At 44.6% G+C, this 24,135-nt stretch overlaps 2 protein-coding genes and 1 non-coding gene across 6 annotated transcripts; 1 reads left to right on the top strand and 2 right to left on the bottom strand.

Moving 5' to 3' along the window:
* Positions 1 to 282: 282 nt before the first annotated feature.
* On the bottom strand, positions 283 to 3,439 carry LOC120685298 (alpha-ketoglutarate-dependent dioxygenase alkB-like). 4 transcript variants are annotated; one of them, XM_039967128.1, is made up of 8 exons: positions 3,249 to 3,439; positions 2,992 to 3,149; positions 2,038 to 2,390; positions 1,429 to 1,567; positions 1,225 to 1,291; positions 1,030 to 1,151; positions 810 to 925; positions 296 to 739 (listed from the first exon to the last, which is right to left on the bottom strand). In XM_039967128.1, the coding sequence occupies exons 1-8, from the start codon at positions 3,356 to 3,358 to the stop codon at positions 677 to 679; spliced, it is 1,128 nt and encodes a 375-aa protein (XP_039823062.1). In that variant the 5' UTR covers positions 3,359 to 3,439; the 3' UTR covers positions 296 to 676. The 4 variants fall into 4 exon arrangements, with proteins under 4 accessions (XP_039823063.1, XP_039823062.1, XP_039823061.1 ...); XM_039967127.1 differs by having other exon boundaries at positions 3,243 to 3,439; XM_039967129.1 differs by having other exon boundaries at positions 283 to 925; positions 3,243 to 3,388.
* A 3,168-nt stretch (positions 3,440 to 6,607) lies between these two features.
* LOC120686410 (probable methyltransferase At1g27930) lies at positions 6,608 to 8,602 on the bottom strand. Its single transcript, XM_039968612.1, has one exon. It carries the CDS (start codon positions 7,967 to 7,969, stop codon positions 7,067 to 7,069), a length of 903 nt encoding a protein of 300 aa, XP_039824546.1. The 5' UTR covers positions 7,970 to 8,602; the 3' UTR covers positions 6,608 to 7,066.
* Positions 8,603 to 23,814: 15,212 nt separating this feature from the next.
* Positions 23,815 to 23,922, top strand: LOC120687004. Its single transcript, XR_005680509.1, has one exon. It is a non-coding gene; the product is annotated as a small nucleolar RNA R71 (small nucleolar RNA).
* The last annotated feature ends 213 nt before the right edge of the window (positions 23,923 to 24,135 follow it).

Consider the following 24,135-nt stretch of genomic DNA (forward strand, 5'->3'; position numbering starts at 1 on the left):
TATGGTTTTATATGTGAGTATTTAAAAACTGAGACTCTGTTAACAAAAAACGGAGTTCATTAATCCTTTTCATATTTGATCTTCCCTTGCACTATCTATAGCTTTCGTCACAATCCTATCATAGCAGTAATGTGGTTTGGATTCTCACAATTTTACCAATGTTTGACAGACCAAGTCATTTAATATTAGGGATGGTTGTTTAGTAATGTAGTGTTCTATGGGAATCTTTACATATTCTAGTAGAACAATGATGTTAGATCATAAATATGGAAAGAAATATAAGTCTATATGGAACTGCAATGCCAAGCAAAAAGTCAACCCATCCGTTGATACAAATGATAACTTACACAGACACAGAAGATACAAATATTGGCATATGGATTCTCAAGGTGAGGGGAACATCAAGCATAAGTCCAAATAGATTTACAAACATCTTGCAGTAGCAGCAAAATTGTGGAGGACTGAAACATCAGAAAATGGAACAAGATGAAATCAGATACCAATTGTTAACCCTTTTGATCAGCAATCCTGCTCAAGGTCTGCTTGGTCTAAAATCCCTGAAAATTAGCCTTTTATCTTCCCCGTGTTGCCAAATTATACAAAAAATCTTGTCCAATGGGGGCTATAATTGTGGTTAGTTTGATGCATATATTCTAAGCGTTCTGATCCTTCATTCCTATTCCAGATGCCACTTAACGAACCATGGTACTCTGCAAATGCACCTGACTCCAGTGAAGATGCAGCATTCATTACAAATATGTGCAAGTCTGCAACCAATCTGGTCTTCAGTAGACTTGTCTGATGTTGATATTTATCCTGGAATTCTTGATGTAGTCCAAGATAAAGCAGTCATCTTCACCAGATAGTTGTGAAACCAGTGCAGAGATTTCTTGTTGGTCGCTTTCTGTGAAGATCCGTGGTACACCTATGAAATGGAAGTCAAAGGTTAAAATATGAACACTTGATGATCTATGGCGCTTCAACGTTCTTATTTATGAACAACTTTCTTTCATTTTATATATGAATTACCATGGAAGCGTTCTCGTGCTTCCCCAGCCATCAGTACTATATCACCGCTTCGCAGGAACATTGCTGTTGGAACTTCATCTCTTGTCTTTCCTCCAAGAAGAAAGATGCACTTGCAACCCAAACTAAAAGGATAAAATGTAAGGTGCTATGTCATGAAAAATCTAGAAGTCACAAAATAAGAAGCTTGATTGTTACCTTATGCTTACAATAGGTTTTGTCCAATCTGCTTCCATGTCATCAACATGGCCACCGAGCATATCACCTACATCAGTCAAAGCTTAATATTTCAGTACAAATATGAAATGGAGCATGAACTTACAAATCTAAAAAAAAATTTCCCAAAGACAATATATCAATTTAAAGGCATTTTCAGTATTTTAAGAGACAAGACATGCATACTTGGACCATAATAGTTCACTATAGCAGCTTCTGGCTTGAATTCTTCTCCAAAAGGCATAGCTGGAATAGCCATATTTTTTGCAAGATTAGCTAGGGCATCTGGAATCCTCTTGTGTGGAAGTGATACATCATAGTTGCGCTGTAAAGCAGAAGGATTTGACCAAAGAAAAAGGAGAAGACATAAATATGCTATTTCTAGCAACAGCCTAGCCTATTGTGCAGTCAAGCAAGAATAGAATACAATTTTCTAACATGACGACAGAACAATACATCTTATATGTGCAACAGGTGATACTTTCCGTGTTTACTTTTATAGACAGTTTCAACAGAACAATGATGAACTAGCGCAGGTCCTTAAGATGTTTGCTACTAGAATGTCCTTTAAGTTGTAATATTGTGTTATATATTCTAATGGAACTCTAGATTGATAACAATAATATGATTGAACCAAACCGAATATTGTAACAAACTGTAGAAATTTTTGTAGATTAAATTATATATTGCAGTATAATGTACTAGAATATATCAGTACCACCACAAGCTGGGATTCAAGCAATAATTGAAATGAGCATTGTGCTAGCACCATCATGGAAGAGAACAGATACATACTTTTGACCAATCAAATTGCAGGCCAAGGGTGCTCCACCGGAGCTTGCGCATGAGAGTAGTTGCTCTGGTTGACCTACACCCTTCACCCTTCTGGATCTCTGAGTCTTCCACAAATTTGGAGTATTTAGATTCCGTTTTTCCATCACCATTATTCTGTTCTTTTTCTTGTACATCAGAATTTTCCACTTCAACCAGGATCTTTCGATTTTTAGCAGCAACGAACAAGTCAGAAATTGAACCATATATAGCAGTCAAATTAGTCCTATTAGGTGGCTGTGGAAATGTTTTCAAGCTTTCCCTAATCCAATAGCATTGTTCCTCAGTTGATAGAGCGCCAGGAATGAAATAGAATCCTACAAAGTTTTAGAGTTGGAATGACAGTATATCAGAACCATATTAAGTGTAATGAAATTGTGATTTGTGCCGTCAATGTTTGAATTTTATACACAAATCTTGGCAGGAACATTGTTTAACTGTAAACCAGTAGTCAAAATTATGATTTGTCATTTGCATAAGCTCTCGTCCTGATATGTTATCACAGATACAACCATATCAAAAACTTTTAGAGTTGGAAGAAAGATAGGAAACAAAGAGCTGAACACAAAATATATGAAGAGGATATCCATCTCTAGTCCAGATTACTACACTAACCACCACTCATGTTCCTATTAAAGTTAAAGAAAATGATCAGTAATGACACCATGACTAGAGATCTTGCTGGCCATTTAAATCTGAGATGAAGATCTCATTCACATAAATCTGCACCTCCACACTAGCACTAGCCAAATGCAATTACAATTTACAGGAAGAAAACAGCATCTAAGAGATGATCAAAGTCTGCAAGCATCCCCTGTTCGAAGTGCAATGTTCAAACCCGCAAGTACAAAAATCAAGCTGGATCATCCAATTTTAACTCGAACAGAGAAGGATAGGGAGGGAGAGCTCCGCAGTTACCCGGCCGGTCCAAGAAGCAGAACACGGGGTGGTCGAACCCGGCGCAGTTGCTCCGGCCGATCCCGGCGGGCAGCTCCCCGTCGGCCGCAAGCAGCGCGTGGAAGTCAACCACCGCTGAAAGGTCACCGCAGCCTCCCTCAACGCCGTCCGGCTTGCTCCTGCAGCGGCGAAGGCGTCAGGGTTTGGGGTTTCGGAGCAGAGACGAAGATGGCAACCAAGAGGGCAAGAAAAGGGGTGACCGAGATCCTGACCTGGACCTGGACCTGGACCTTCCCTTGAGGTTGGGCGGCTTGTAGAGCTTGTACTGCTTCTCCGCCCGCCGGAACGCCGTGCGGTCCGCAGCGGCGGGGTCGGAAGCGCCGTACATCGCCGGCGGCGCGTGAGAGCTTGTCTTCGCCGCTTTGCTCGGTTGCTATTGCTGCCCGTCCGAGTAATTCCGGTCGCCAGCCCGCTACTAATTACGGCCCATGGGCCTAAAGTATGCTTAGCTTCACACTGACTACTGGGCTCCACCGCAAGTTCAATGCTACCATTTGCATTTTATTTTATTTTTTTATACTACCATACCATTTGCATTTTCGAAAAGGGAAGATGCCGTTGAGTATATGTTACACGCAGACGCTTACGCCTCACTTTTATAAAAAGAGTAAATTACATCAACTACACAATAACTTGTTTGGTTATATCTTGCATACCATGCAAATAGATGCATGGAGTTGTCACATATATGCTTATATGGTCACATGTGCACCATAGATTGTATTTTCCCACGGCGGAAGATCATGTAGACTATACATTATTAATAATATGATGTAATGGGTTAAACATATATATCTTATCATATCTCTAGAAAAAATAATTATATGTTTTATGGTGTGATTGTGATGGGCTAGACATAACATGAACAAACAACCTAAGCAAGAAGAGAGCAACCGCTAAGGATTTGTAAAGTTCAATAGGACATGATGTGTCTTGGTAGGATCATATGATGTAATTCTTTAAAGCAGTTAAATCATATACAAATTTTTTGTTTGGATAGGATATAAACATTTTTTGTCAAATGTAAAACAACATATGTCTGGTATCTATTTAATTGACGACCATCATCTATACAAGAACACTATAATCCAGAACGGAACCACGTATGATAATCAAAGAGAAAAAAAATCGCTATATGGTCAAACAATTTAGGGGCAAAAGCGTTTCTACCCCTGTTTTGCAATGTAATGGTGATTTTGCCCTTACTTTTTTAACTTTGTGATTTTACCTCTGCGATTTCAAAACGAAGGCTGAGTTTACCCCTAATATGTTAAGTCCACGTAACGGTGTTAATTTTTGGACAAATGGACAACTTTGCCTATGCGTTTTTACCCCTGTTTCTTATGATAATTGTGTTTGTACCCCTGTAATAGATTAACAAGTTGAAATTTTGAGTACAGAAATTGTAGAAAATTTCGACAACATTTCAACTGACAATTCATGTCAACAGAATTAAATATCACACAACAAACTAATTTGAAAAATATTGCATTAAGTACATCAAACCAAATCCATATAACATGCCATCTTAGTACCATGTTTGATGACAACATAGAGGTCCAGAGAACATGTCGAACACCAATATATAGGTAAATGACATGTCGAACAAAAGTAGTGGGTTTCCTAAGCAACTAGTAGTGAGCTACATATATGTGATTCAATTCTCTGTGATTAACCCTACAAATCACAGTAGGAAATAAAAAAGTTAGGGAGAAGTCGTTTCTTCCATCTCATGAACACATATCTCAGAAATTGATGGAAGTATACCTTTGTTCTTCCATGATGGTTGACTGTTCTTCCATGGTGATTGACGTTGAAGGGGCTACCGAGAGGCGCGACGTTCCTTGGGGCCGGATTGGCGCGAGAGGGGCTGGAACAGCCGCTCCCTGCCGCGCGCAGGAGCTACAGGGGCCGTCCGCTCCCTGCCGCGTGCAGGAGCTGCAGGGGCCGTCCGCTCTCTGCTGCGGCAGGAGCTGGAGGGGCCGCCCGCAGGCGCGAGTCCTGCCACGCACAGGGGCTGGAACATGACGCGCTGGAGTTCGCATGAGAGAGGGTGACGGGGAGGGGCAGGGAGGGCGCCGCCACAAACCCTAGGTCAGCACCATGGAGGGCGACGGGGACTCGGGGAGAGGGCAACAAGTCGGGCCAGGAGGGTGACGGGGAGGTATTTCTGTCTTTTGGCTCTATATGTTTTCTCATTTTCTTTTGTTTCTACCGTTTAATCCAAGAAACACTAATGGAGTTGCAAAATAGAGGTAAACGACAGCTTCGTTTTGAAATCACAGGGGTAAAATCACAAAGTTTAAAAAGAAGGGGTAAAATCATAATTACGCTTTGAAATAGGGGCAGAAACGCTTTTTTCCCAACAATTTACTATAAGTTTTCTTTCTTAAAATCAGGCAAGTTCAATTTTAGCAACACATCATCATGGAACAAACTTTTGTTCCATGCCTTGTCAAATATTCCTTTTGTCTCAAGATATAAGTCGGTTTAGTTCTACAACAACAACAACAACAACATAGTTTTTTTTTCCCAAGCAAGTCGGTTTAGTTCTATTGTGACTAAATTTATATAAAAAACATCAATCTCTACCAAATCTAATCAGTTTTACTTTAAAAAACTGGTATGAAATTTCTTGTTAGTGCATTTATTTGGTATTATAGATATTAATGATTTTAATCAAATTTGGTCAAAGTTAAGGAAAGACTGATTTAGAGCAACACAGAAGCTGACTTATATTTTAAAATGGGGAGAGGATCTGTTACTCTCCTTTTACCAATCCAAATAATCAAGATCTTATAGAATTAGAGCAACTCTAGCAAAAGCCTCTACTTTTTAGAGGTTTTCAAATTTGCTCCAACTCTATCAATAGCCCTCAATTCTAACTCATAACAGAGGGCTCCCTAGAGACCCACTAGGAATGGAGGTGGAGGAGGGAATTTGGCGGTCGCCTTAAAATAGAGGGTCTCTAGGGTCTGCTAGAGTGTATTTTTTTTACTTAGCTCTCTAAATTTGAGATACGGGGTTGTTTAGAGTGTGTGTTGGAGTTGCTCTTAGACTCGTTAAGATTGTCTGCTAACTTATTTTGAAGATTAGAACAACTGTCTATGCAAATATTACACGGAGTACTATAGTAGTTGTGCTACCATTTGCAAGTCACAACACAATGACTGATTGATTGTTCCATGCTTCGGCTTGTCTCCTTTTGGCTTATTTCGGCTGGTTCCAATTTATTCTCTCTCACATAATACTATTGAATCAGCCAATTTGAGACTTTTTTTCCAGCCGAACAGAATAAGAAGAATTAGCTAATGTAGGTCTGTGCACATTGATAAGATTAAAAAAAGAAAGTAATGCTTCAAATCCAACCAAATGCAGCACCAGTTTTCGACAAGTTCTTGATTGTAAAATTTGGATGAGTTTATAAACCACTGAAACAAAACTTAATTTTTCAGTACATGTACTACACTACTACGCTTGACCAAAGATCCCTCAACTGATCAAGCACTGGTACGTAGTTCGGCGCCCAACTGCTGGGAGAAACTCAGAATCCCTCAATCTAAAGCAATCTAAGAAGTAAGATCAATTGATCAAGCACTAAGCGAGTTGGGTATTATTTGCTGCAGACAAAGAACAACACAATTCAGAATACTAGTTTATTTAGCAACAAAAAAAGGAACTCTTCTTGCCTGAAGAATTCTGGTAGGCAAAAAAAAAAAAAAACAAATCACCCTAATGCCTAGCGACGCACTCGATTCTTCTACAGATTTGGACAGTTTTAGCTTAATCCTATCAACAGCTGGATCCCCTTTGTTTGCTAGTATAATTCTATCAACAGCTCAGATGCTCAATCTTCTTGGCATTAGCACCTCTGCCACAATCTCCGAGCATTGGACCTGCACAGGATCTGCTCGTCGCCTCCGGTGATGCCGCCGCATAGATCTCGGTGACACGGTGGCGGCATTGCCCCTGCTGGGTCCGAAGCTCAACTCCGGTGACCTTGGGTTCTTGGTCCGGTCCGGTTCGTCCTGCGGCTCTACAAGATCTGGACGGGGCCGGTGTTGCAGAACGCGTCCGGCGGGCCGCCGGCGCCGACGCGGAAGTGCCAGAGGCGGCCCTTGGCGGCGACGAGGTTGTCCTCGCAGAGGAACTCCCACGCGTACCACCGCTCGACGGTCCGGTCCACGTCGTGCACCGCCACGTCCACCTTGCCGTCGCCCCCCGCCGCCGCGGATGCGCGCGCCAGCGCCGCGGCGGTGTAGATGGTGCCCATCCGGCCGGGCTCCCCCGGCGCCGCGCCGCTGGGCCCGTCGACGACCACCACATCCCACCGCGCGTCGAGCACCTCGCGGGGCAGCGACGTGAGCGCCAGCGGGCACCCGGACTTGCGCACCGCCCCCGTGGGCCGCCGGCACGCGGGGCTCCCCCGCGCGCGCCGCAGCAGCGGCCACGCCTCCGCCGCCGCGTCGCGGTACCTCGCCCGGTGGACGGCCACGGAGCCGGCCGGTGCGCCGCCGGCCTTGCGCCCGGAGCTGAGCACGCGGCGCGCGGCGTCCGCGTCGTCGGCGCTGTCGGTGACGAAGGCCGTGGCGGCAGCGGCGGCCCCGGAGCCGGCGCCGGAGTTGAGCCTGGCGAGCGCGACGAGCTGCGGGGAGAGGCCGAACACCAGCAGCCTGCACGGCGCGCGCGCGGCGACGAGGGAGCGGAGCAGCGCGAGCTCCTTGGCGGCGAGCGCGCTCCTGGCCGTCCCGTTGCCAACGCCGCCGCCGGCGTCCCACGCCGGGCTGCGGGGGGAGGAGACCCCGGACGAGGAGCTGGTGAGGAGCAGCAGCTTGATGAAGGAGAGCGTGGAGAAGATGACGATGATGATGGTCAGCAGCTGCTTCGGCGGCAGCATCCTACTTCCCCCGCCGCCGCCGCCGCCGCCGCCGGTGTGCATCTGGTGGCTTCTCCCCCCTGGTCTCCCCCCTGGTCTCCGGACTCCTCCCAGGGGTGCTCTACCGAGTTCTTGATCTGGTGTTCCTCCCCATCGCCTGCCGATTCCTTCTGCTCTCGGATGCCAGATCTCCTCCCACTCCTCTGCTGGGGACCTAGTCCTCGGTTCTTGGTCGGGGTTGCTCTGCTGTCGGCCGTGCCTTGTTTGTCCTTTGCTAGCGTGGAGGTGTTGACTTCTCCACGGCTGCTGTTTGCTGATGCTTCGGTGTCACCTTTCTGAGGCTGGTGAGGTGGTAGCCGCTGAGTTCAGCCGCTACACTACACTTTCCTCTTCCTGATTCTGCATCGATTACTTTTTGTTCCAGACCTCTTGCTTGCCTTTGAAGAGAAATACTACTCCCTCTATTTTTTAAGTATTTTTAGGAATCTTTCTAAATTTCACTCTCTAAATAATGATTTAGAGAGTCATGTATATAAAAATTTCTCTCTTATATTTCAGAATTTGCATATGAATTCATGAGCCTTTCAGAAATTAACCCCCTGATCCATATGTCAATGACTCGGATTGACCCCATATGTCATTGTCATAAGGGGTTAAATTCTCAAAGGCTCACGAATTCAGATGCAAATTCTAAAATCTCTCCTATTTATACATCTTCACTCTTCAACAACTTTTTTATATCTTGTTTACACTCTAGAGAGCCATGTCTTTGGCTAGCATGAAATTCGAAATAGATTATGGGTATATTTGGATAACCATTTAGAAAAGCTCTTGGAGACTATTTTTTTCATCAAAATTTCTATTCCTAACAATTATGATGAAAATAGAGAGTCCCTTTGAGTTGCTCTTATAATTCTATTTCAAAAACTAAAATGTTAAAAAATGATAGTCCTATTTGCCATTGGTATAGGCTATGATAATAAATGACACTAGTAATGAGGAGTTTCTAGTTAAAAGATTTGCCGGCCAACTAAAAGTCTGTGTTGTATTTATTATATTATAAGTAAGGTTGTTTTACTTGAACATTGTGTCAAATTGAAATAGGACTATCAAAAGAAAATGGATGGAGTATTTTGTTAATTTTTATTCACATTTCATTTTATTTGCTTAAAAAATAAAAATGACATGAACAGAATCGGGCTGATTTTGGCTCTCGATTTGACCTGTTTGGCAGCACTCTACTCCAGCTTTGTATGCTCCACTCCAGATGAATATGTCCAAACACATCCACCTTCTCCACTCCACTCCATCAAAAACTCACTCCACTCCATCTTTTTTCTAGAGCACCTCAAGAGGTATTCCACCAATTTTTGAAGTGGAGTGGAGCTGTTAGTGTTGGGATAATATTACCCACCATGCCACTTATTAGTTGAAAAAAATGGTTCGTTCTATTTCTTTTCTTCCCCTCTGATGCCTTCCGTTCGCACGCGCTGTACCTCCCCCGCCTAGTCCTTCACCGCCGGCTCCGCCGCCTCCCGATCCTTCCTCGCGCGGTGCTGGCACCGCCCGGTCTTTCCCTGTTGTCGGCGCCACCCTGTCTTTCCTCACCGCTGGTGCTACCCCACCCCCTGCCACCGCCGCACTGTCCTTCTCCCACCGCCCAGACCTTCCCCACAGCCAGCTGCCCGTTCCTCCCCTGCTACCGCACGGTCCTTCCCCCGCCCGGTCCCCCCTCGCAGCTGCCCGGTCTTTGCCCGCCGAGTCCTCCCCTTGCTGTGGATCGGTCCCTCCTTTCCCGCCGCTGGCGCCGCCCGTACCTCCCCCGCTGCCAGTCCTTCTCCACGGTCGCTGCCAGCACCACCGGGTCCTCCCCGGATTTGAGCAGCGTGAGGGCAAGCTCACTACTCCTCGGCCCGCACACCGTGGATCTTGTCGCCCCCGAGGTTGCCTGCCATGGATCTCGTCGCCGTGGAGCTCGTCACCCCGCCGGCGGCGTCGCTGCGGCTCCATGCCACACGGCCTCCCTGTGGTTCTACGCAGCAGTGCAAGGCGTGAAGGTAGAGGATGGAGTATGTCTATGATAATCTGGACCTACGAGGATTAGTGGAGCGGAGTGGAGCCAAACGTGTTAGGAAAAAAATGATAGTGGAGCTTGGAGTGAAATACTTGAAGTGGAGCACTTTTTTTTTGAGTGAAATGCTTCCAAACATACCCCTTATCTAACAAACTAAGAGTATCTCTAGCTGATTGCTCATCTCTCACTGCCAAAACATCTTCTCTCTCCATCTCCAATAGTTATTTTTGCGTTTTTGGAGATCACCCCCACAACAGACTATCAAAACTTAATCTCCAATACCTCCACAACCATGTGGGCCCCATATGTCAGAGATTTTACTCATTTTTTCTCCTCCCTCACCTTATCCTCTTCCTCCCTCCCTTCTATCTTGGGATCAGATGACCCCGCTCGGCGATGACCAGAAGACCCCGCGCGGTGCCTGGGAGCGGCGGCAACCAGACGAGGCGAGGGGCGGCGCAGCGCGGAGGCGTGAGGCGGCGTGGTCGGAGGCTGGGGCGTGACCGGATGCAGGGCGGCAAGGAGGCGTGGGGCGGCGTGGCCGAAGGCAGGGGTGGCGCCGAGGCAGGGGCGGCGCAGCCGGACGCAGGAGTGGCGCGGAGGCAGGGCGGCATGGCCAGAGGCCCAGAGGCAAACGCGGGGCACGGCCGGAGGCTTGGGCTTGGTCAACGGCGCGGGCTTCAGGGTAGAGCAGTGGTGCGCAGCCGGTGGAGCAACGACGCCGGCGAGTGGAAAGCTCTGACGTGCGAAGCCAACCGCCGATAGGGGACCTTGCATCAACGGCTTGCTTCTCCCCTACATGTAGGGGAGAGGAGGTGATGTTTGGCGATTGTGTTAGCAAATAATGCGAAAACAAGATCGAAAACGAGACACGATTTTTACGTGGAAAACCCTTGCGGGAAAAAACCACGGGCGCCAACCGGCGATCTTCACTATAATGAGGAAAGTTACAACGCAGGGAATACAATGAGTCGTCTACTCTTCCCGTGCGGCTTACAAGATGTATATATAGGGCGGACTGAACTGACTGCAGTTGTAAGGATCACCGAGGTGTCCGACCTTAGAGGGGGAGGGGGTGAATAGGGTCGCTAATCGCTTTCTAACCTAGGGCTCAATCTATTTGCATAAGATAAACCTAACACGTCCTACACATGCTAGTTATGACTAAGGTTTATCTATGCTACTCTCTACTTACCCTTAAAAGACTTGCAACCTATAGCCAATCCTAATCAAACTAACTAGGAAAGTAAAAGCACACAAGATAGAGTAAATGCGGAAACGTAATACGGTAAGTAAAGAGGTAAGGGAGAGAATATGCAAACTCCCGTGAAGATACCAAGACACACGATTTAACGTGGTTCGGTTAGGACACCAAGTCCATCCCTATGTCCACGGCCACTTGTCCAACAAGAACAAGTGTGATGCCGAGTCTCTTTGCTTGATCACCGTCTTGCGTTCGCCACCAAGGCTTCCGGCAAGCAAAGGCTAAGTGGCGCATCCAAATGAGGCGTGGGGTGGCATATATATAGCCCAACCCCTCAAACTAGCCGTTGGAGGAAAGCTGACAGAAAAAAACTCGTAACGCCGGTTAATCCGACGCTCCTCCAATAGCCATCGTCGGTTCAACTGGTGAATGTAATCTGCCCACTTGAAAAACTAGCCGTTAGTGGTACGGGCAATTAACTGACGTATAGTCGGTTTAACAGGTGAATGTAACTGTCCCATGATTTCTGAAAAACTAACTCTCTAGACAATTACACCGACGTTCACTTTGCCTTCATCGCCGGTTTAACCGGTGCTTGTAAAACTCCTGCCGCTTCTTCGGCCTCCAAGTCCATTACACCGGTGAGTGTAAAACACCCAACGCCGGTTAATCCGGTGCCAAATCCTAGCTCGCAGCTTCTGTGTTCATTGCACCGATGAGTGCTGAACCCCCGTAGGGGCGGCCCTTCGGTCCTAGCTACGCCTATCTTCTCTTTGTCACCCCTTGAACCTAAAAGCCTGAGAATGGTCATCTTAACAATCATATTAGTCCAAGTGTTGTGTTGTCTATATCAATCACCAAAACATTATATTGAAATATGGCATGAGAGGCCATTTTCGCTAAAGCAGTCAAACACGGAAACAAATCCGCTAATCACATAACCCGAACCGTGGGCCCTCCAGGCGTTCCCACAAGACACACGTTATAATTCAGATCATATTCAACAAACTCCACCTTGAGACGAATTCCATCTTGTAGCAAATGAAGTATCATCAATTAACTCACTTCAATAATAAATAATCGCGGACGCCAAAAGTCACTAGGACTTAAACTTTAACACCAACCAAGCTTGAGCATAGCTCAAACTTAGCTATAGGAACAGGCTTAGTCATCATATCAGCAGGATTGTCATGAGTACTTATCTTGCATACTTTAACATCACCATCAGCAACAATGCCTCGAATAAAATGATATCTCACATCAATGTGCTTTGTTCTTTCATGAAACATCTGATCTTTAGTAAGACAAATAGCACTTTGACTATCACAATATATAGTAATGCAAGAAGAAATCCCGCAAAGTTCAGAGTATAAACCTCTCAACCAAATAGCTTCTTTACACGCTTCAGAAATGGCCATATATTCAGTTTCAGTAGTGGACAAAGCAACAGTAGCCTGCAAACTTGCTTTCCAACTAACAGCACAACCACCAATGGTGAAAACATAACCCGTGAGAGACCTCCTTTTATCCAAATCAGCAGCATAATTAGAATCAACATAACCAACAAGTCCATCTCTAGATTTCCCAAACTGCAAACAATCACTAGAAGTACCTCGCAAATATATGAAAATCCATTGAACAGCTTTCCAATGCTCTTTGCCAGGATTAGCCATGAATCTACTGACAACACTCAATGCATGAGATAAATCAGGACGGGAACAGACCATGGCATACATAAGAGAACCAACTACACTCGAATATGGAATTCTAGACATGTGCTCAATATCATCATCTGACACTGGACATAAAGCTGAAGATAATCTGAAATGTGCAGCTAATGGAGTACTCACTGGTTTTGCATCATGCATATTAAAACGATGAAGAATCTTTTCAATATAACCTCGCTGACTGAGGTATAACATACCAGATTTTCTGTCTCTGATAATTTCCACACCAAGAATTTTCTTAGCTGCACCCAAGTCCTTCATCTCAAATTCTTTATTCAGTTGTGACTTTAATTTAGCTATTTCTGATTTATCTTTTGCAGCAATCAACATATCATCAACATAAAGAAGCAAATAAATAGCTGAAGCATTAACTGTCTTCAAATAAACACAGCTATCATAATCAGACTGCTTAAAACCATGAGAGAGCATAAATGAGTCAAATCTCTTGTACTATTGCCTAGGAGATTGTTTCAAGCCATAAAGAGATTTCTTTAATCTACAAACAAGGTTTTCTTTTCTAGGAACAACAAAACCTTATGGTTGGTCCATATAAATGTCCTCTTCTAACTCCCCATGTAAGAAAGCAGCTTTAACATCTAATTGCTCAAGTTCATAATCATGTATAGCAATAATACTGAGTAATATGCGAATAGAACTGTGTTTCACAACTGGGGAAAAGACATTATTGAAATCAATACCTGGAATCTGACTATAGCCTTTAGCAACCAACCTTGCTTTATACCTTGCTGGCTCACTTGGAGACATAGCTTCCTTTCTTTTGAAAATCCATTTGAAACGGACAGACTTTTTATTCTTGGGCAATTTGACTAAATCCCAAGTACCATTCTTTTCAAGTGACTCCATCTCATCTTGCATAGCGGTCAACTAATTGTTGCAATCAGCAGAAGTAATAGCCTCATAATAATTGGAAGGTTCTGCACCACCTTCGATCTCTTCTGCAACACTCAAAGCATAAGCAACATTGCATTCTTCGGTCAACCTTTTAACTGGTTTAGGAGCCCTTCTGGCCCTATTAGCTGCAATAGAATGTTGTGGAGGCTGCACAACTGGAGAAGAATGCTCAGCAACAGATGAATCAACAATAATTGGTGGATCATCAATAATAGGTGCATCTTGAACAGCAGCATCATTATTATTTGGTGTATTATCAATATCAAGAAAATGCTCCACCTGCACACTTGATTTCTCAATAGGAGTATCAGTAGATAGGTTGTCAGGTAACATAACAGACTCATTAAAGATAATGTTCCTACTAATCACAACCTTCTGAGTTTGTGGATTACACAACTTATAGCCTTTAACACCAGATTTATAATCGAGAAAGATACACTTAATAGCTCTAGGCTCCAATTTACCATTATCAACATGAGCATAAGCAGTACAACCAAAAACTCTCAATTGCGAATAATCAACTGGAGAACCAGACCATACCTCAATTGGAGTTTTCTTATCAATAGTGTAAGGGATCGGGTGCTCTAGCCTAAGAGGGGGAGGGGGTGAATTAGGCACTCTAAAAACTTAGACCTATGGCTCCAACTAATTTGCACAAAACTTAAAGTAAAACAAGCTATCTAGATGTGCAACTATGGTTTTTCTAGTGTGAAACCCCTATCCCAAAAGAGTTTAGCAACCTATAGCATTTCCTATGAAGAAACTACTCTATGAAAGTAAAGGCATACAAATTGCTAGTATGAAATGCGGAAGCTTAATGAGCGGGATAGGAGATAGCAAACCCTTGACACGGGTGTTTATCCCGTGGTTCGGTTAGACACAAAGGCACACCTACATCCACGTTGTTATAGCACTCACTAAGAGTATTGCTACTCGGCCATCAAGCCTCTTTCGTGAACACAATCACGGTCACCTTGGCCCCGGGTTCCACTAAGGAGCTTCTCCACAAAGGATGGGGGTCTCCACGTCCCCCGCACAAAGTGTCGTCGCCGATCCACACCAAGTCGGAGGGTCGATGACGTTGCCGGCGAGCTTCACAGCTCCAAGGGGCCGGCGCACCAAGCTCTTCTTTTGGTTCACTAGAGAACCACAGCACAAGGGCTCAAGGCCTTGCAAACTCACTCACTAAGAGCTAATCCTTTACACAACACTATCAAAGTGTGCTAAGGGCTAAGGATATGAACACTAAGCTCTTGGTTGGCTTGGAGTGGTTCTTGGGTGTGTATTTGACTTCCTTGAACTCCAGCAATCTTCAAACGGCCGGGGGATGCCATATATATAGGACTCCAAGTCGTGGAGCCGTTGCTCCAACGGTCAGCAAAAATCTGCGTACCATCGGATGAACCGATGCCTCTGCCTGGGGTAGCGTCGATTCATCCGGTCACTCTAAGCAACTGAAGTAGCCGTTGGCTTCACTAACACAGTTGCAGCGACTCCAGGGACCATTGGTTAGACCGATGCTTAGGGCGTCGGTTCAACCGGTCACACACAACAACTGGACTAGCTGTTGGGCCTCCATCTTCTGCTGACGTCAATGCACCGATGCTATGCTCCGATGCCTTGCCGGTTCAACCGGTGCTGAAGACTTGGCTCCTGCGCACTTGACATCGTCTCTGGAACATGGTACGTTGAATGCACCGATGCCTATCTTGAAGCCGTCGGTTCAACCGGTGCTTCACTTGATCTTCACATGATCTCCAGAGGCGCACAGACTTGTGCCAATAGCCAGGCCGTTGGATCATCCGACAACCATCGGATGCACCGATGCCTATAGCATCGGTTCTTCCGGTGCTACTGATTCCAGTAGAACTCGTCCAATTCAGCGTTTCTTTGAGTTCTTTCTTCGTGTTTTGCTTTGCATGGCCTTTTTACTTCATCCCTGGGATTTAGAAATGTTCACTTAACAATACCATTAGTCCCATTGATTGCGTTGTCATTCGATCACCAAAATCACTCGAAATGGCATAAATGGTGCCATGTTCGTTACAATCTCCCCCTTTTTGGTGATTGATGACAACACAATCAAAGCAAGCATAATTTTTGCAAAAATTGACAAATTTAATTGCTTGATATCAATTGAAATCACTTACACTTGCTTGGATGCTTACCACTATCCAATGATGGCTTGGCCTCCCCCTAAAACCATGATTTCCCCCTTTGTTCCTCCCCCTTTTTCGCTACTTCTCCCTCATGACTTGATTCACTTGGCATGTCTCCTTCTTTGGAATATATTTTTCCTTCTTGGGAAAACATCTCTCCCCCATTGTTGGAAAACATGCCTTGCTTTGATCCACATTTCTCCCCCTTTGGAATTAAATCACCTAAAAGGTCTTGCACCTAAAAGGTCTTGCAAAACAATATAGCTCAAGAGAAGATTAGTAGCCTAGGGATTTAGTTCCATGACTCATGATCCAATTTTATGATATCAATGAAGATACCAATTGAAAAATTCACTACGGTGGATCACAAAATCACGAAACTAGCATGACATGAGCTAAGCTCTCCATAAGTATGTGCACAAAAAGATAATGTGAAAATCAAGTGCACAACTAGATGTTATAACTAGAGAGCTTAGATCATATCATGCACGGAGTTAGCTCTAAAAATTATAAGAAATTGACAATTATACCAATTGAATGAGTTTAGAACCTTGCATACCTCCGGGGGTGCTTTGTTTACCTTGCATGTACCAAATGAAAGTGACTTGCAACCAATTGAAAGTCTTTAAACAAAGAGCACTTGGTACACCAAGGTTAAGCAAATGTATGAGCACATAGCCTCTAAACTTAGATATAAGCATTTAAGTTTAATAGAGCATGGCTCAATATGCATGAAAGCACAATTTATCTAATCACTCTTATAGAGTTGTTTGTTCACATTGATCGTGAGAAACATTCTCTTAGAGTGTTAACTCCACGTGAGACTACAAAAGATAAACTTGTAAACATGTTAGTCTCAAAATCACAAGCCATAGGATGAACTCCCCCTAAATGTGTGCATTTAGTGTTTGAATCACCAAGCAAATGTATGCACATTGATTTTGACACAATTGGGAAGTTTACCCTAGCTTGTGTTCATGGTACACATATGAAATACGTACCTCATGAAGTCCATATGCCATGAACGGTAACCTCGTGTAGCTTTCTACACACTTATCAAACCATGTAGATTGCTCATGGGTTAGAATCATGACACAAGCAACCCACCATATATAGCACTAGGAGATGCAATGTATGCAAACAACCTAGCAACAAATCAATGGAGCTACAAGATACTTGAATTGAAATCTAGCTACCATTACCTTATGGGGGACTTGGGCAACAAATGTCCAAGTTGTGAGCTTAGCTTATTTTGGCTTGAACCTTCACTTCAACTTGTAAGCTAAGCATCCAAATCCCCCGAAGCCATTCTTGGGCTTCAAGTCTCCTTTGGAACCCACACCATTTGAGGCCCCTTCATATTGGTTATGACATTCTTGGGCACCCAAATGGAGTGATTCCAACTCGTCTCTTGCTTTCCAACCTTATGAGCAACCACCTTGCCATTGGTTTTCTTCTTGATCACATAGGAGGTGCTTTTGCTTTTGTTCCTCCGGTTGGGCTTGGTGTAGATGAGAGAACTTTTGATTGTAAGCTTCTTCTTGTTTTTCTCATCCGAAAGCTTCTTCCTTGGTTGAGGACACTTGTTGGACTTGTGGCCTTCTTTGTGGCACTTTGAGCAAGTCACGGTGGACCCCTTCTCAAGTTTCTTCACCATGTTTTCACGGTTATCTTGAGAAGGTTGGACATTGCTCTCTATGCCTTTGCCCTTCAATCTATACAAGTCCTTCATGAGCCTTTCCATTTTTTGCTTGAGCTCATCATTCTCCTTGGCAATGAGATCATCACATGATTCTACAACAACATTCTCATTGCATTTCTCATTGTAAGGGTTAGAGCAAGAATCATCAATTAAATCAATGCAAGAAGTTGAAGCATCTACCCTAGAGATAGGAATTTCACAAGGGATAGTTTGCTTTATTTCCAAAGAGTCATTAGTATCATTAATGCTCTCAAATTTTAATTTGAGCTCTTCATGCTCCTTGCTAAGCAATTTGAATTTGCACATTAAATCTTCAATATTTGTAACAAGAGAAGCATTTAGACCTTTGAGAGCACTAAGGTTTTTGATTTCTTTTGATTGTTTCTTAATGACTTTTTGGTGCTCATGAACAAGGTCAAGAAGTTCATCAATTGAAGGAGAGTCGGAGTCATCATCACTCATCGCTATCCATACCTTTGGCCATAAAGCAAGTGTTGGATGATGATCCCATGCGAGTGGTGAATTTCTTGTTTGATTCATCACTTGAACTTGATTCTTCACCACCGCTAACCCATTCATCAAATATGGCAAATGATTCATGCTTGGGCTTCTTCTCCTTCTTTTGCTTGTTCTTTTTGAACTTCTTCTCAACCTTCATAAGTTGATGATGCGGCCCATCTTTGAGGAAGACCACATACCCTATGGAGTTGATTGCCTTCAAGCATTTGTTCATCTTCTTTACTTGCTTGTAAAGGTAGGGGTTCATTGGCTCTTGATCATCACTTGAGGAGCTTTGGCATGCCTCCTCTTCTTCCTCTTCACTTGAGCTACCTTTGATGGCCATCTTCTTCAACTTTTTGACTTGCTTGCATGCAAGTGCACTATGTGTTGGTGAAGAAGGTGGCGCTCTTAGCTTGATATCATGACGTAGCTCATGGGCGATCACCTTGTTGAGGACTTGATTTGGTGTCATTGTGTTGATATCTTTCTCATATAGAATTGTGATCACCAAATCATAGTCCGGCCTTCGGAGTGAGTGAAGGATCTTGCGAATGAGTTCTAAATCTTCTATTTTCTTCACATTTAAAGAGTTAATCTCATTCACAAGAATATTCAACCGTGAGTACATAGTTTCGACATTTTCATGATCAAGTTGCTTGAAGCTATTAAGTTTATCAATGAGAACATGATATCTTTCATTCGCAACATCTTTTGTGCCTTCATGGTTCTCACTAATAGTTTTCCATGAAACCTTAGCATTTTCGCAAGCAAACACACGATTGAACACATTTTCACCAAGAGAGTTTAAAATAGCACATTTGGCTATAGCGTCATATTGCTTCTCTTGTTGACTATTGCTTTTAGTTCCTTCACTCGTTACTCTCCAAACATTTAGACCCTTTGCTTGGAGGTGTGATTGCATCAAAATCTTCCATCGTTGGAAGCCCGTGCCATCGAAACGTGGAGGAGGTCCTAGAGAATCCATCCTTTCCCCTAAAAGAGCTAACTCACTAGGCGGTGAAGCCTAACCGATCAAGTGAGCCGGTAAACACAAATTTGCCAATGAAATTGGCTTTCTTTGTGAGAGAGGTGAGTCCCGGCTCTGATACCACTTGTAAGGGATCGGGTGCTCTAGCCTAAGAGGGGGAGGGGTGAATTAGGCACTCTAAAAACTTAGACCTATGGCTCCAACTAGTTTGCACAAAACTTAAAGTAAAACAAGCTATCTAGATGTGCAACTATGGTTGTTCTAGTGTGAAACCCCTATCCCAAAAGAGTTTAGCAACCTATAGCATTTCCTATGAAGAAACTACTCTATGAAAGTAAAGGCATACAAATTGCTAGTATGAAATGCGGAAGCTTAATGAGCGGGATAGGAGATAGCAAACTCTTGATGCGGGTGTTTATCCCGTGGTTCGGTTAGCCACAAAGGCACACCTACATCCACGTTGTTATAGCACTCACTAAGAGTATTGCTACTCGGCCATCAAGCCTCTTTCGTGAACACAATCACGGTCACCTTGGCCCCGGGTTCCACTAAGGAGCTTCTCCACAAAGGATGGGGGTCTCCACGTCCCCCGCACAAAGTGTCGTCGCCGCTTAACACCAAGTCGGAGGGTCGATGACGTTGCCGGCGAGCTTCACAGCTCCAAGGGGCCAGCGCACCAAGCCCTTCTTTTGGTTCACTAGAGAACCACAGCACAAGGGCTCAAGGCCTTGCAAATTCACTCACTAAGAGCTAATCCTTTACACAACACTATCAAAGTGTGCTAAGGGCTAAGGATATGAACACTAAGCTCTTGGTTGGCTTGGAGTGGTTCTTGGGTGTGTATTTGACTTCCTTGAACTCCAGCAATCTTCAAATGGCCGGGGGATGCCATATATATAGGCCTCCAAGTCGTGGAGCCATTGCTCCAACGGTCAGCAAAAATCTGCGTACCATCGGATGAACCGATGCCTCTGCCTGGGGTAGCGTCGGTTCATCCGGTCACTCTAAGCAACTGAAGTAGCCGTTGGCTTCACTAACACAGTTGCAGCGACTCCAGGGACCATCGGTTAGACCGATGCTTAGGGCGGCGGTTCAACTGGTCACACATAGCAACTGGACTAGCCGTTGGGCCTCCATCTTCTGCTGACATCAATGCACCGATGCTATGCTCCGATGCCTCGCCGGTTCAACCGGTGCTGAAGACTTGGCTCCTGCGCGCTTGACATCATCTCTGGAACATGGTACGTTGAATGCACCGATGCCTATCTTGAAGCCGTCGGTTCAACCGGTGCTTCACTTGATCTTCACATGATCTCCAGAGGCGCACAGACTTGTGCCAATAGCCAGGCCGTCGGATCATCCGACGACCATCGGATGCACCGATGCCTATAGCATCGGTTCTTCCGGTGCTACTGATTCCAGTAGAACTCGTCCAATTCAGCGTTTCTTTGAGTTCTTTCTTCGTGTTTTGCTTTGCATGGCCTTTTTACTTCATCCCTGGGATCTAGAAATGTTCACTTAACAATACCATTAGTCCCATTGATTGCGTTGCCATTTGATCACCAAAATCACTCGAAATGGCATAAATGGTGCCATGTTCGTTACAAATAGCAATACTGGCTGAACGATTAATAAGATAGCAAGCAATGGAAGCAGCTTCAGCCCAAAAACGTCTATGCAAACCAGCATTAGACAACATGCAATGGGCCTTAGAGATGATAGTCCTATTCATACGCTCAGCTGCACCATTCTGTTGGGGTGTGTAAGGAACAGTGTAGTGCCTAACAATGCCTTCAGATTTACAATATGCATTAAATTCTTTAGAACAGAATTCCATCCCATTATCAGTACGAAGCATCTTAACCTTCTTTTCAGTTTGATTCTCAATCATAACCTTCCACTCTTTAAATGCAAAAAATACTTCTGATTTATCTTTCAGGAAATAAGGCCATACCTTTCTAGAATAATCATCAATTATGGTCAACGTATAATGAGCACCACCAAGAGAAGGCTTGCGAGATGGTCCCCATAAATTAGAATGCACATAATCAAGAATACCTTTACTTGTATGAGTAGAGGTATTAAACTTCACCCTCTTGTGTTTGCCAAACACACAATGCTCACAGAAATCCAACTTGCTGATGCTATGCCCATCGAGAAGTCCTCTCTTGCTCAACACTGCCAAACCAAGTTCACTCATATGCCCGAGACGCATATGCCAAAGATTAGTAGCATTAGAATTGGATAATGAATTAGAAATTACAGCAACATTATCTGTAATTGTAGTATCACGAAGATGATACAGGTTGGCAGATTTCAAATCACCTTTCATGACAATTGTTGGCATTTCTTAGCGTCGCCACTAGGAGTGGTTAGTTCCTAGCTACAGCGCCTCGAAGATGTTGTGTGGTATGTCTTAACGTTTACAGAAAGATCCGCAAGCGCACAGAAATACCGTTATAGCATTTCACCCGGAAGTATTCAGGGTATCGTTATTTATATTTTTCCAAGGGATGTCTTGGTTGTGTAAAGTGCATTTACTTAGTTGCATAACCATGACACGTATAAAGCAAAATGAAGACCACTGACTATATAGGGGTAAGTGATAAATGAAGGATAATCAGGGGTAATGTGACACACATAGAACCCGAGAGCAAAGTTTGAGAGAGTTTGAGAGGGAGTGAGTGAATGAGAGTTGAGTGTGAGAGCTCAAAATCCACCCCTCGGCCTCTATTTAAAGGGAGAATGGCCGGGCACTGTTGGGAGAGACTAGGCTCAACGGCTAGTGACCGTTGGAAAAGGCTGGCCCCACTAGCCGGTGGCAGGGGGGCGGCCGACCCTAGGGTTCGGCCGAACCCTAGGTGGGCCACCCTGCTGACAGCCAGGGCCCACTACCCTTCTAACGGTCAAAAACTTTTAAAACTTTGGTGCCGGCCAAACTTTGCTTCGAAAAGGTGTTCAAATTTATTTTTCAAAGGATTTTCATGCTCGGAAATATTTTTGGATTTTTGTAAAAAATAGAAAAGGTGCTAGAAAAGTTTCTAGCATGCAAGGGTGTTTTGAAAATTCAAATATGCAGTGGGAAAAATCGACAAAAATCAAGAAAAACAAAATGATGGAGAGTGAATAATGAGATACGTACCGATTTACCTTCGGCAAGGGCTCGTCATTTTGAGTCTGACGAGCGGGATCTTTCTCCTGCATTGATTACCATTGCTCGGCTCGTCCTGGAGAATTGGATGAGGACGAGCTTGCGACCTTATGCCACACCTTCTTTGCACGTTTTTTCTTTGATCTTGTGGTCGTAGGTCTTGGTAGTGGGGATTCAGGTGCATCCCAAATTGCCTGCCCTTCGTTATCATATCGGTACAGGATGCGCTGCTCTTCCCTCTATTTGAATCTGAAGAACATGTCCTCCTTCCCAACGTGGAAGCGGATTTCTCCTTTTCCCACGTCTATCCTTGCTCTGGAGGCCCTCAGGAATGGTCGTCCAAGGATGAGCTCGATTCCTAAGTCACCCTCTATATCCATGACCACAAAGTCTGCAAGGACGAAGGAGTCTCGCACGGGAACCAGGGTATTCTTGGCTATCCCTTCGGGATACCGGATTGTAGAGTCTGTGAGCTGCACACACATGTATGTTGGGGAGAGAGCATGGTATAAGAGTTTCTCGTATATCACCATGGGCATAATATTGACACTGGCCCCCAGGTCGCAGAGTGCATGCTCATAGTATTGATCGAAGATTGAGCAGCTGATCATGGGGACCCCTGGATCTTCTTGAATTGCTGCTACCAAGCCATCCCAAGTGTCATTCTTTGGGGGATTGTACCTACCTGCATGGTTAGTTCGAGAAGTCTGCCGGGGAAGGTTGCCCCACCCGGTAGACACCATATTTGCAGTTTCAACAGGAGATTTGGGTTGCCCCCGGATCTTCCAGTTCTCAGAGACAGGAACAACAGCAGCAATTTGAGCAAGTTGAGTTTCTATCATTTTGTTGAAACTTAGTTGATTTTTATAAGCAGAAGAAAGAGTTTCAACTTTAGCATGTATATTTTCCAAAATTTTATCATTGGTAGCAAGCTTTTTTTTAATGATTCATTGATTTTAGCTTGGCCAAAGACTAAGTCTCTCAAGGAGGGTTGGTTTGAATTGAAATTCGAATTGAAATTTGAGTTGAAATTATTACCTCCTCCTTGGAATGGTGGGCGTGCTTGACCCCATCCCTGGCCTCCTTGTGGACGGAACCCGGTGTTGTTGATGTAGGCTGCGTCTTCATGAGTCTCGGGGCAGTCATTCCCCGAGTGTCCACCATCACCACAAACTTCGCACGTAAAGTACGAGTTCATAGCATGGACGGGAACAAGCGTCTTTGGCCGGTTCCCTTCATCAAGCTTCTTCATTAGGAGGTCCAGCTTGGCAGCGAGCATGTCTGTCTCCTTGACAGTATGCATTCCGCCCTTGGTTTTGGGCTGGGAACGCTCCTCGTTCCAGCCCTGGTTGGAGACCATTTTCTAGATTAATGCCGTAGTTTTGGCAATAGTGAGGTCGAGATAGGCTCCTCCAGCAGCAGCATCAAGGTGGGCTCTGGATGTAGTCGTTAGCCCGTTATAGAAGCTTTGGAGCACGAGCCACTCGTCCATCCCATGATGAGGACAGGCGAGTATGTATTCCTATAGTTTCTCCCAAGCTTCTGGGATGGATTCCATCCCTGTCTGCTGGAAACTTGAAATTCTTACACATAGGGCATTGGTTTTGTCCAACGGAAAGAACTTAGCGAGGAACGCCGTGGAACACTTGTCCCACGTGCTGACGGCTTCCTTGTTCTGATAAAACCACTGCTTCGCCTTCCCCAGGAGGGAGAAAGGAAACAGGCGGAGCCTGATGGCGTCAGCCATAATGCCTCGTATGGTTACGGTTTTGCATAACTCCAGAAAGTTCTGGAGATGGGCGTTGGCATCC

This window comes from Panicum virgatum, chromosome 8N, assembly GCF_016808335.1.
Source record: "Panicum virgatum strain AP13 chromosome 8N, P.virgatum_v5, whole genome shotgun sequence".
Lineage (NCBI taxonomy): Eukaryota > Viridiplantae > Streptophyta > Magnoliopsida > Poales > Poaceae > Panicum > Panicum virgatum.

Coding starts and splice junctions, on each gene's coding strand:
- LOC120685298 (XM_039967127.1), bottom strand. CDS start 3,358: ATGTACGGCGCTTCCGACCCCGCCGCTGCGGACCGCACGGCGTTCCGG. Junction 1,292..1,428: donor AGTGAACTATTATGGTCCAA/GTATGCATGTCT, acceptor TGACTGATGTAG/GTGATATGCTCGGTGGCCAT. Junction 1,152..1,224: donor AAACCTATTGTAAGCATAAG/GTAACAATCAAG, acceptor TTATCCTTTTAG/TTTGGGTTGCAAGTGCATCT.
- LOC120686410 (XM_039968612.1), bottom strand. CDS start 7,969: ATGCACACCGGCGGCGGCGGCGGCGGCGGCGGGGGAAGTAGGATGCTG.